Source organism: Thermobia domestica, chromosome 2 (assembly GCF_964235325.1).
Source record: "Thermobia domestica chromosome 2, izTheDome1.hap1.1, whole genome shotgun sequence".
In the NCBI taxonomy this organism is placed as follows: domain Eukaryota; kingdom Metazoa; phylum Arthropoda; class Insecta; order Zygentoma; family Lepismatidae; genus Thermobia; species Thermobia domestica.
The window spans coordinates 166,368,970-166,381,652 of NC_137455.1; the positions used below are offsets into that span (position 1 = coordinate 166,368,970).

The following is a 12,683-nucleotide window of genomic DNA, read 5'->3' on the forward strand; positions in this document are numbered from 1 at the left end:
TCGCTAACATGTAGGCAATTTGACGATTTAATACTGTTATGACGATTTAATTACAAGTTAAAAAAGCGTGCCGTAATCATAATTAAATTTCAGGCTTTACAAATTATATAATAGCAGTAGCAATATTTACAACACACGGTAAACACTGTATATAACACATACTGGTGTTTCCTATCCTTATTTAATGTTCTTCGCGAACATAAGAAACTGAAACCGAAAGTGTTTGATGGATCCATAAGCCGAAGCTATGTATAATAGTAGGACAAATTTAACAATAGTATTCGGATCAGCAGCTGTATTTCATGTTTACGTGTGACACATGGCTCTCCACCAATATAAGTAAAGCTTGACGTTTTCCATTAGTATTTCAGCATATAGTATCACTGAGTCGAACTCAAAAGACGTCTATCCGTTCCCTGCCCTCCTGGAAATGACACCCCCTTCCAGTTCATATATTTAAAAAGTAGTGATCTGTAGTGTTAGTTATTGCCAGCGTTATAATATTCCCTTCCAACCATACATACAATATTTACAGAGTGGCACAGATAAACGCTTTATGAATTAACCTTTCAGTAACCTCACTATATTGTAAGCTTCTATATACTGTAAATAAAATAAAAGAAGATAAAACACTTAAAAACAAGCCTTTCTTGAAAATACAAAAACAGTATGCTAGAAGGTAAAAGACAATGATAAGAAATCATCTAAAAAGTACAAAATACCAGTACGAGTAACCAAATACCAAGAAAAGTACAAGTTGTTTTCAAGAAAATTACATTATTTCAAAAAATACATTCTATTTATGAATTACCATAAGAAGAGCATGGGAAACGCTTTCATATATTTCTATACTTATATTTAAAATAATATATATTTTGTGTGTGTGTGTGTGTGCCATCAGATTTTTCCATAGAAAGAAGTCGCCTAGGCGCACCAACTTTTGTACACATAAATCTTCACCTGATCTTATTGTACACGAAGTCTGTTTTCTGTTTTCTGCTCGGGAGAGGATTCTGGATGGAGTAAATATGTATGCATGTTTCTGGGTGTTTCTATAAACGCCTTGTCCGTATGCAATCAACAGTTCATATCTGTTATATAACAAGAGAGAATAAATCCCCGGACAATGGAATGATTGTGAGATATTCCTTCAAGGTCATCCTTCCTCCTCCTCTTTCTATCCAGGTTCTGAATTTTAACCCGGCAAACAACGGATGCTTACGGTTATTATATTATAAATTGATTTGTATGAGACGTTTCCCCATGCTCTGCTTTTTACTAGTGCACAAATAGATATATTTTATTTTATTTCTAAAAATATAATCTTCTTGGAAACAATTATTTTGTACTCATTAATGCGAAATGCCCTTTCTTCGCACGCGAATAGGTTTATAGAAAACATTTGAATCCCTTTCGCTTTAGGATATGCATTTCAATGAAAGTATAATTATAAAATCATACGATACTCTTCCTTTGACATAAATTTTGAGACACCCTACTTCCTTAGCATACACTTCTTAATCAAAGTGACAAGATAAAAATAATAGCTTGAGGTAGATATTACCAATGTTCAAAAAGTAATTTCAAATGGGTTAGCCGTCCTTCTGACTCCGCAAACTATGGATTTGACACTAATCTATGTGATTATGGATATTTGATTGTTTACCCCTCCTCTCGATGTAGGCCTAACTTGGACATAAATAACACCAGAAATGTCGCTACTGTCATCTCAGCGACTAACTGTTGGTCGTTTTTAACTTTAGATGCCACTTGCCTTACTCCCACAGTATTTAGTTTTTCAGATTGTAAGTCATATGTATACCAAAGTTGATTGAAATCGATCCAGCATAACTATATATATATATATATATATATATATATATATATATATATATATATATATATATATATATGATTTCTCTAATTCGACCACATGCATCTCACGAGATGTCCACGAAGGGTCTGATTTAGCAATTTAAATTATTTTTATTACTGGAGTATATTGTGTAATGACTTACGTATCTTTAAACGCTGATAAATTCTCTTCATTATAGTTATATAATCACTTTATCAATTTTCAGTTTTATGCTATGAATCCGTAACACCTAAAACAGTGTTTGAGATCTAAGATGTGTAATGTTGTCAGCAAGAATCGAAAAATTTATCATTTATTCTCGAAAACGAGACGACAATGTTGTTGTTTCTCGTTGCTTCTTGAATTTGTAAACGCACTTCTCGTCTCAACCCTCCTCTCGAGTTCTAGACGAGAATTGAGACGACACGTAAACTTTCTCATCTCGTGGACAACATTAACGATTATGCGAACGCCACAGTTCCTTACGCTATAGAATTAGTTAGGAAGCAATTTTATTTTAATTGAAGTATAGTTGATAAGTAACTGCTGTAGCAAACATGGATAAGAGACAGATGATACCAAATGCAAATGAAGACTACAGGGGAAAAAGGGTAAGTCAAGATATGGTCGAAAATGAATTAACAGCAGAATAATGTAGCCTGAAAGGTGTAGTTTGCATGCACTAAATCTCACGGTAAAAAGGAAATTAGTCACTAAGAAATTTAATGCTAAAGACTTCGCCTACAGGGGAAGAAGTACGGTAGGTAAGTCAGTGGAAAAAATGTCAATTGTGTAAAATCATAAACAACTGGCTTACCTCCCTTTTCCTCTGTAGTCTTCAAATATGTTTTCTTATAATTCCATATCCGAGTACGCCTCATTGTGGGTCCAACAAGCCTCCGATGTTGCCAGAGTAGTAGGGGTCGACGTATATTGAGCCGAGTCAGCAAAAATTTTCTCGATTCTGATTGGCTGAGAGAGGTCACGTGACGTTAGGCCCCGCCCACGCGGGAAATTCAAATTTTCAGGTCACGTGGTATGACGTCATGAGTCACCCTGCGGGGAAATCCCTCATTCTCTTTTATGACTAGGATTTTTGAAAATTGTTCCCTTTTACGGGTAAGATGAGTGTTTATGATTGGTTGACAGCTGTCACATGATCTTAGACCCAGGGATATTTGAAAATTCGTTCCCTTTTACGGGTAAGATGAGTGTTTATGATTGGCTGATAGAGGTTACATGATCTTAGACCCGCTACACGGTGAACAGGTCACATAGTATGACGTCATGTTTTACCCTTGCGGGGAAATCCATTACTAATTCGTTTCCTTTTACGGGTAAGATGAGTGCTTTGGTACCTTGATTCTGATTGGATGATAGAGATCACGTGATTTTAGGTCCTAGGATTTTTGAAATTAGGGTGTCCTTTCTGATGTATACTTTGGTATCTCGATTCTGATTGGTTGATAGAGGTCACATGATTTTAGACCCACCACACGGTGAACAGATTACATGGGAATACCCCTCACTCATTTGTTTCCTTTTACAGGTAAGATGAATGTTTTGGTACATCAATTTTGATTGGTTGATAGAAGTCACATGATCTTAGCACCCCCACAGCCCATGAGTGAAATATAGAGCGATATGTCGGTGATCACCCTAGACCTGTATTTTAGAATTTTGTTCCCTTTTATGGTTATCCTTAAAGTTCCCATGGAGGGTTCAACCTCCTCCTTAAATAACCCTTTTTTGGTATCATGATATTGTACTGAAGTTTACATTAAATATTATCGTTCTCTTTGACAGATAAGATGCTTACCAGCTTTCTTACCTTGATGGAGATCTTGTCCTTGAATTAGTAGCCTATGTCTCTGGAAGTAACAATGGTGAAAGAGGGGTGTCGCTTGTAGATTTCTTATAACACATTGTTGTGAGTTTAAGCGATTTATTGCTCAGTAAACGCTTCATTAATGGAAACAGTGTTGCCAGATTTTTCTTACCTAAACTGCTCCGATTCTTTTCGAAACGGTTCCGCAGAGTACAAGAAATTTTAAACTAAAAAATTTTTCGAACTAAAAAAATTTCAAACAAAAATTTTCAAACAAAAATTTTCGAACTAAAAAATTTTGAAACAAAAATTACAAAATATTTTCGAACTAAAAATTTAAATAATTTTTTTTAACAAAAAATTTTAAACTAAAAACTTTCGAACTAAATTTTCAGATCAAAAATTTTCGAACAAAAAATTTTCGAACCAAAAAAAATTTCGAACCAATTTTTAAAAACAAGTTTCGAACTAAAGTTGTAAACCACATCTAAAAATTTTCAAATCCAATTTTTTTCGAACTAAATTAAAAACCAAATTTTGGACACTAAAAATTCTTTAATTATTTTTTCGAACAAAATCATGTAAACCAAATCTTGAATATATTTTCCACCTTAAATTTTCAAGATTACCATGATTTGAAAACAAGTGTTCAGGGTTTCAAGAAATAATAAAACACATTTTTTTTTCAACTTGTTGTATTTAACGAAAGGTATGTGGTCTTCCTATACATGTTTATTAACATAATAAATACAGGATCTAGTTAATGAATATTTTGGACGCGTCATCATCTTCGAATCTTGTAGCCGTATCCTGTAAAGAAAAAGAAGAAACGACGGATTACTTTAAGAATTTCTTTTTTTTTCTGAAACAATAAAAATGAGTCAATATTGATAAGAGAGAAATAAAACTTACTCGTAAATGATGGATGTGCTTAGGTTCATCTTCCTCCTCGGGTACGAGATGACAGCATTTTCTTCCACTGATGGATGTTTATGAACTCTTCTGGGTACTGCATTTTTTCTTGGTGTTGCTGCTTTATGGTTAAGGTTCCTCCTTCGGTACGAGATGACTACATTTCTTCCACTGATGGTGTTGGTGGTGGTTTATGAACTCTTGTGGGTACTTCATTTTCTTCTTGGTGTTGCTGCTTTGTGGTTAAGGAAGGGAAAGAAGAAAAGGAAAAGGAAAAAAAAGAAATGGCGGTCTTAGTGGGTGTTTACAGTTTTTTCTTCTTCATCTTCTTTTTCCAGTTCCATCTTCTGTTTTTTAACGTACCCGTACGGAACCGTATCGTAGGAATTGAATTCTTTAAATCGACGTTTTGTGTACTGGATACTGTACATTTTTTCTTCTTTGCGTGTGACGATGGTATGGTCTTTGGTCCTGCATATCTTATGGGGGATAGTGATGGTGACTTGTCCACGGCATTGATTTGTAATCATTTCTTTTAGCGTGTTGAAATTTAATTGTTGTCCTGCATTGTAATTTAATGTAAATCCTCTAATTTTACATATGTAACTGGTGACGTTGGTATCTGGATTGTATATTTCTAGGCTGTAATTTTTCGGTCCTCCACTGACAAATGTCTTGATGTATGCTCGTGGTCCGTAAGACTCCATCTCATTCGATAAGCATCCCAAGTACGTTGAAGGTTCAATGGTTGGCTCCCCGGGCTTCTCCGTAAATATCACAGAATCCGTGTCGAAATATAAAACACGTTCCTGCAACATTTCCAGGTACTTGTACAGTTCCAGACGTGCCTGACATGTTGTAAATGCACCTAACACGACATTGGTGTTTCGGTTTTGAACAGGCACATGTTCATTGTACTCCCAGAACGCATACAACATCGTATCATTGATGGGTACAATTTGATGGAGTTTAATGTCGGGGGAAGTGAGTTTTTCATAAAATTCTTCCGGCCGATCAATAATTGTGGTCTGGCTAAAGTTTGTACGCTGGCAAAGCTTTCCCCATAGAGAGTTCCCACAAAGCTTAGATAAACTTCTTCTTGCAGGATTATTTTCAATTTTGGTCGGATCCAATGCAATACCTTCACGCTCCAGGACGGTTTGTATGAATTTTGATTTGTCTTCTTCGGTCACACAGGAACTAGGCCAGCCAGACGCTTCCATTTTTGATTTCAAAAACGTATTGATATATTCCGTGAACAAGCCACCTGTTTTCGTGATGGGATCATATTGTTCAATGTCATAATCCCAAATTTCAAAAATTTCCACTGGTTGATATCCTAATTCTACTGCTTTCTGTATTTCATATGATACCCATGTTCCAGTGAGGCACCGCTCCTGGTCGTTGTGTGTACACGTTGCTGTAGGGTCTGGGTTCATTTCTTCGGCACACGCAGCACACAGTGGAAAGAGTAGTTTCTTGTTACATCGGTAAGGCAGGAGACCATGATAAAGATGGCGACTTGGTAATATCGTCATTTTGATTAGACCATTGACTTTATTTATTGGTGGTATATTTTCATCACCCTGTAGATAAATTCGTGGATGCCCTACAGGGTATTTAGCACACTTATTGATGTAAGGATAAAGCGAGACAATATCGAAATATTTTATTACTTCCCCTGCTTTTTCGTCGACTTGGTGGTACAATTTCACGCAATTGGTCCTTCCTCCAAAAAAGCTATCTCTTGGATTTAATGGTCTGCGGTTCATGTACGGGTGATTCTTCAGATACGTCGCCATTGCAGGATTTTGTTTTAAGAACTGATTAAATTCGCACTCCCACGTTTCATGTACAATGTACCCCAATTCACGCAGTCTTGCATTTTTGCGTTGCGTTCGTTCATAACGGAATTCCATGGTGTCTTCTGGATTGCCATAGATGGGCTGATTACGGCCTGTAGTAAAACATACTTTACACCCGTGATAAAAGCAGCCGGCATGCTCGTAGACGTGCTCCTCTAACGTCTCAGGATCTTGGTAGTAGCCATCAACATGGAATCCCGCAATAAACACTTCTTTTTGTCGGGCCGCATGTAAGATTTGTTTTTCTTCGGTTTTTTCAATGTAGGCCAGCCATTGCATTGCAGCGATCGATTGGGTACTTCTCCATCGATAGCCATGTGCCGGTAGAATTCCTATGGTGTTGGGTTTAAGGAAATTCCGGCGAAATACTAAATTGGAAGCACTGGCAATCGTGATCGTCTCCAAGAAGGGATTCACTTTGGTTTCTGTTTCAAATGACGTCATAAACGAAACGCATGCTTGCCGCAGTACATCTTGAATACAATACTTGAGAATTTCTTTCTGAAAATCAAACGTGTCATTACGATGATCGTTGTACCACTGCATGAACTTGTTTCTGTCTTCGACGGCCATTTCATCTGCACCATAATACTTCGTTTCTGGAAGTGGTCCAATATACGATTGATTCTCCTTGGTGTTGAAGAAATGCGGGAAGTAGCCTTTGGTTGCGGGTAAATTGAACGCTTTTGACAATTTACTTAATGCCATAGGTAGGAAGTTCAACGAGTCAATGAACGTCAGATTATTCAACGTTAAACTCAGTATCTTGGTCCCATTTAATATGACGTCAGGTCTCCATTGACATTGTTCTACCATGGTCTTTAGGATAAAATGTCCATCGTATCCCTTAGCGTTGTGCGCGACACAGAAAATCCTATTTATATTGGGACGACGTTCCCGCAAGTACTGGAGAAAATCATAAACTGGATCCTCTCCTTGGAAAATATGCTGGCGCTGACCACACGTACTGCAAGACTGCTGGATATTATTGTTTTCAACACATGCGTAACATACTTGTTGTGCAACCAATAAATTTGGAATGTGTACATACGTATTATCGCCAATATTCGTGTCCTGCATAGATTCTATATCATAGAATATCAACAAGGCTTTCTTTGCGTGCATGAGTGAAGGAACACCAGGTTTCAAGCATTGTCGATCAGGAAGCATAAAACATTGATGGGATCCTGGAACAATCTTCTTACAAACATTGCAAAAGATCTCATTGCAATCATGAATGCGTTGTCCACTTCGTACAAAAGAATATACTCTGTAACATCTAGTACATTGCTGCACCATTTTGCATACAGGTTCCCCACGATGATATACAATATTACGATGATTGTTAAAACATTCTTCGCCGTAAAATTGACGATTGCAGTCGTTGCATAATATCGGCGTTTGGTTCTTGTCGCATAGAGGTCTCTGTAGACATTTGGAGCATGTTACAGGACAATTTTTCACATGTCTGTTACGTTCACTGTATTTTTTATGGCACGCTTCACAGTAGAAATTGGTTGCAAAACAAGCAGTTAAAGATTGAATGATGTCAAAATGTCCAGCTAAACAAATCAAATTTATGGGAGTGCGATTTTCGTCGTTGGGCCCCTCGTACATGATGTCATGACCTGTGAAACTAGTATACACTGTAATTTTATATTCTTTGAGGTATGCCTGGAATTGTCGAATTTCATTTACACTGGCACCATGATCCAAATTCACTCCTGCATTTGCACATAATGCATTCACTTCATCGTCCACAACACATTTTGATTGATCTTGATATTGTCTATGTCGTTTCACATCTACATTCTTGTATTTTTTCAGGCCAATAGCAATAACAAGGGCGTACGCCAGGCACCTTGAATCTTGATTTTTTACACGTACAATCCCTCGCTTGATTCGTAATAATTCTTCATTTTGAAGTACTCCTTGCCGCAAACCACCATAGCCACGTGGAATATCGACACGATGGAAATGAACAGTGAATGGCTCGTGCAGGAGAAATGCATTGTTACTTTGTAAAACTCTTTCAAAGGAGGCCCACATCGTTTCCAGTGTTAAGTTTCGTGCTTGGCGAAAACTCACCCAAAACGGTTTATTCGTGTTGCGTGGTGATATTACTGATAAACCAACCATCGCCTCATCGTCGACATTGGCTAACAAATGGTCCAGCATTGATGGAAACTATTATGTACATACTGTATGATATCGGTTCCTACGGGCGGTGCGTTGAATTGAATTTCGAGCATTCTGCCCTCAATGTTAAATCGTCTATAATGACGAGTGATTTCATTGCGAACAGTAAAACCCGATTCGGCCATGGTTAAAAACAGGAGAAAACAAACAGGTACGGTAAAACAAATGTGTAATGGAAAAAGGAATTGTGCAGCGTGAATTTACTACAAAAGAAAAGAAGAAAGAAAAATCTTAATCACCTGATAAACAGGAAATCATAACATTCATGATAAATTCTTAACTAAGCAATTCATGTAAAGGTCCTGAGTTTGATTCCTGGCGGTGACGTTCAGAATCTCATTATGAAAGCACGCGTACTAAAAAATCAAAGTTTTTTTTTAAAAATAATTATGTTACTGAAATGTGTGTTTTATTGCTGTCAAACTCGAGACCATTACATCAGCATGTAACTGACCTATCATTCTATAGTGATAAAAAAAGAATGCATGAATGAATGTTTCAACAGTGCTGAGATGTGACAAAGTACGCGTAAGCATTTTTTTTTCTACTCACAACGACCTTTAAATGATGCGTTTGCAAGTTGAAGAGGTTCACCAACCATTAACGTTACACATACGTAATTGTCAAAACAAAATCTGTATAGCGTAAATCTTTTTAACCACATATTCATGCACTCATGGCTAAGTGGTTAGCGTACATGCTTCTAACGTGGAAGGTCCTGGTTCAATCCTCGGTGGGTTTGCTTTCCACATCGGAGCGTTGTCAAGCCTTTTCTGAAATTTAATATTCTCATGCGTTATCATACATTCTTTTCAAAACTAAGCTAAATGATTGACGTACACACCTCTGGCCCTGGTTCAATCCCAGGTGATTGCTCGAATATCACGTTAAGCTGAAGGGGCCGCTAATGGTTTCAAAGGGTATCGAACCATATTATTCTCAGGCATAGTTTCTGAAATTTTGTAATGTATTCTTTTCAAAACTAAGCGCACACATCTTTGGCCATGGTTCAATTCCCGACGGGCGCTCGCTGAAGGGGCGCTAAACCATATCATTTATCGTGCTTACTTCTAATGTGTGGGGATCCTGATTCGTACTCCCACTTTCCCATTCCACTAATTTCTTCATAGTCTAAATATTTCGTACTAAAAGTAAAACAGTGTATTCGTAATCCGCCCACAAATATAAAATAAAAATGATTTTGGAATCTTGTGTGAAAAATAAAATCTCACTGAACTTACCTCAAATTCAATGAACAAAAAGTCGGTGCAGTAAAGCTTCTTAAATAAAGACACTTTTAAAAGTAGACCTTATCACACGATAGTTGAGAGCGATGTAGGATTTGAAAAATGAAATTTAGATTTTTATTTAGGTCGTTGTGAAAACGATGTCATCATCAACCAATCAGAAACGAGGAAATTTATAAAATGACATCACAACGAACCAATCAAAACGCTCGCTGCTCTTGTCATGAATCACGAACCAAAACGATGTGTAACAATCGATCGTGACGTCATTCAAGTTTCTCAATAGTTACAACATCTAGTATCACAGTTCTGATCCCAAAATGCTTTCTGTCAGGATCATGTCACTACCTGTCGTAACTGTGACGACATTTCATTTTCCTCATATTCCATACGAGAATGTCAATGTTTGCTTTTTTTCCATGAATCATGCTGACACGTTCGTAGTAAAACAAAAGTAATGCGATCCGCTGACGTTTGCATTTTCAATCATATGTGCTTCTATGTCGTCACACAAAGAAGTCTATCAGCATTTTATTTTAATCCACGAACGGAAGCGTTACACTGTCAGATTTATTTTCTTAAAGTATAAGTGTATCCTTTTCAAGGACCATGGTTCGAAACCCACCAAGCATGATTAAATCCGAATTCATTCATAGCTAAGCGGTTAGGATACACATCTTTGGTTTGAAAGACCTGAGTTCGATTCCTGGAAGAAATATTTCTTAGGATTTTTCTAAAACTTGGTTTAAATTTCTAGTTCGAAAATTTTAAAAGTTTAGTTCGATAAAAAGTTTGATTTGAAAATTTTTAGATGTGATTTACATCTTTAGTTCGAAACTTTTGTTTTTAAAAAATGTTTTAGTTCGACAACATTTTGTTTCAATTTTTTTTTAGTTCGAAATTTTTTTTTGGGTTCGAAAATTTTTTGTTTGAAACTTTTTTGTTTCAAAATTTTTAGTTCGAAAATTTTTTGTTTGAAAATTTTTAGTTTTGAAATTTTTTTAGTTCGAAAAAATTTTTAGTTTAAAATTTCTTGTACTCTGCGGAACCGTTTCGAAAAGAATCGGAGCAGTTTCGGTAAGAAAAATCTGGCAACACTGTTTCCATTAATGAAGCGCTTACTGAGCAATAAATCGCTTAAACTCACAACAATGTGTTATAAGAAATCTACAAGCGACACCCCTCTTTCACCATTGTTACTTCCAGAGACATAGGCTACTAATTCAAGGACAAGATCTCCATCAAGGTAAGAATCATCTTATCTGTCAAAGAGAACGATAATATTTAATGTAAACTTCAGTACAATATCATGATACCCAAAAAGGGTTATTTAAGGAGGAGGTTGAACCCTTCATGGGAACTTTACGCATAACCATAAAAAGGGAACTAAATTCTAAAATCCAGGATCACCGACATATCGCTCTATATTTCACTCATGGGGTGTGGGGGGGTGCTAAGATCATGTGACTTCTATCAACCAATCAAAATTGATGTACCAAAGCATTCATCTTACCTGTAAAAGGAAACAAATGAGTGAGGGGTATTCCCATGTAATCTGTTCACCGTGTGACGGGTCTAAAATCATGTGACCTCTATCAGCCAATCAGAATCGAGATACCAAAGTGTACATCAGAAAGGACACCCTAATTTCAAAAATCCTAGGACCTAAAATCACGTGACCTCTATCATCCAATCAGAATCAAGGTACCAAAGCACTTATCTTACCCGTAAAAGGAAACGAATTAGTGATGGATTTCCCCGCAAGGGTAAAACATAACGTCATACCATGTAACCTGTTCACCGTGTAGCGGGTCTAAGATCATGTAACCTCTATCAGCCAATCAGTATCGTAGTACCAAAGTACTCATCAAAGAGGATACCCAAATTTCAAAATCCCAGGGTCTAAGATCATGTGACCGCTATCAACCAATCATCTTACCCATAAAAAGGAAACGAATTTTAAAAAATCCCTGAGCCTAAGATCACGTGACCTCTATCAGCCAATCAGCATTGGGGTACCAAAGGATTCATCTTACCCGTAAAAGGGAACGAATTTCAAATATCGCAGGGTCTAAGATCATGTGACAGCTGTCAACCAATCATAAACACTCATCTTACCCGTAAAAGGGAACAAATTTCAAAAATCCTAGTCATAAAAGAGAATGAGGGATTTCCCCGCAGGGTGACTCATGACGTCATACCACGTGACCTGAAAATTTGAATTTCCCGCGTGGGCGGGGCCTAACGTCACGTGACCTCTCTCAGCCAATCAGAATCGAGAAAATTTTTGCTGACTCGGCTCAATATACGTCGACCCGTACTACTGCCAGCTTGCAATAGGTTCTGTCATTTAGAGGTCTGCACGGGCCGAAATTTTTAGCCCGAGTCCGGCCCGGTCTGTGAATTTCTAATGTGAGGCCCGACCCAGGTCCGAAATATGTTTTAGCATTTAGACCCGAGCTCGTGTGCTAATCAAGTGAGCCCGAATTACAGAAACTTAATAATTAACGCAAAATTGTATTTTTATTTACAGCAATTAGAGGTTTAATTTTGCAGTTGTGCTTTAAAAGTTCTCCAGAAAGAAAGGTGTAATAAATATCGTTGTACAGTATATATACAAAGTTAGGCCCGAAAAGATCCGAGAAATATGGTTGTATATTTAGAAATTTACGGCCCAAGCCCGGCCCGGATCCGAAGTGATGTATGCTTTGTAGGCCCGAGTCTGGCCCGCAGGCCAGGATGGGCTTAAGCCCGCGGGCTCGGGCTGAACCCGTGCA

At 37.3% G+C, this 12,683-nt stretch overlaps 2 protein-coding genes across 3 annotated transcripts in view; both read right to left on the bottom strand.

The window, feature by feature from the left end:
• The window catches only part of LOC145677077 (uncharacterized), an 83,577-nt gene that overhangs the window by 39,208 nt on the left and 31,686 nt on the right, over positions 1-12,683 (bottom strand). The window lies entirely within an intron of this gene.
• LOC145679773 (uncharacterized) lies at positions 4,376-6,426 on the bottom strand. Its single transcript, XM_081750330.1, has 2 exons — positions 4,596-6,426; positions 4,376-4,493 (listed from the first exon to the last, which is right to left on the bottom strand). Exon 1 carries the CDS (start codon positions 6,395-6,397, stop codon positions 4,889-4,891), a length of 1,509 nt encoding a protein of 502 aa, XP_081606456.1. The 5' UTR covers positions 6,398-6,426; the 3' UTR covers positions 4,376-4,493; positions 4,596-4,888.

What these genes read in the sequence shown, in the direction of transcription:
- LOC145679773 (XM_081750330.1), bottom strand. Translation starts at nt 6,397, where the DNA reads ATGGCGACGTATCTGAAGAATCACCCGTACATGAACCGCAGACCATTA.